The sequence below is a fragment of the Nannochloropsis gaditana genome (assembly GCF_000240725.1).
Source record: "Nannochloropsis gaditana CCMP526 unplaced genomic scaffold scaffold898, whole genome shotgun sequence".
In the NCBI taxonomy this organism is placed as follows: Eukaryota; class Eustigmatophyceae; order Eustigmatales; family Monodopsidaceae; genus Microchloropsis; species Microchloropsis gaditana.
Genome location: NW_005803055.1, coordinates 9,142 through 9,739, shown reverse-complemented (window position 1 = coordinate 9,739; position 598 = coordinate 9,142). Strand labels below are relative to the sequence as shown.

General features: G+C 67.7%; 1 protein-coding gene across 1 annotated transcript in view; it reads left to right on the top strand.

The window, feature by feature from the left end:
• The window catches only part of NGA_0469300 (expulsion defective family member (exp-2)), a gene marked incomplete at its 5' end in the record, with an annotated part of 3,970 nt that overhangs the window by 342 nt on the left and 3,030 nt on the right, over positions 1-598 (top strand). The window contains one exon of the mRNA XM_005853427.1: positions 1-598. This exon is cut by the window's left edge and continues 84 nt beyond it; it is cut by the window's right edge and continues 306 nt beyond it. Within this exon, the coding sequence (XP_005853489.1) occupies positions 1-598 (598 nt within the window).

Here is a 598-nt window from a genome sequence, read left to right as displayed (position 1 = left end):
TCTCCCTCCCTCCCTCCCCAGGCCCGCGCCTTCTCAAACCTCCTCCTCCTCACCCCCGACGGCCGCCAGGCTTTCTACGGGCCCATGCAAGAGGCTGTCCCTTTCTTCGCCGCCCTCGGGTACGGTCTCCCCCGTTGCCCCGCCGTCCCTCCCTCCCTCCACCGGCTCCTCCCTCCCGTCTGGTTGGCTGGTTGGTATCTTGTGGATTCTCCTCACGTGTTCACCCTCCCTCTCTCCCTCCCTCCACCCTCCTTCCCCTAGCCACACCCTCCCACCCGCCTGCAATCCCTGTGACTTCCTCCTGGAGCTGGTCTCCTCCGCTACCTCCGCCCGCTTCTCCCTCCCTGCCTCCTCGTCCGCTAGCCCTACCTCGCCCACGACGCGCCGGTCCACAGACGCGTCGACCTTCACCACCTCCTTCACCACTGCCTCCTCCTCCTCCTACAGTGCCGCCTCTGCATTCCCTCCACCTCGCCAGTCCGGACCCGAGGCCAGGAGGATGGAGGAGAGGGGAGAGGAGGAAGGAGGGGGTGGGGAGGGAAGCAGCTACCTCTCTGGGCCCACGGAGACGGTGCCCTCCTCCCCCTCCCTCTCCACC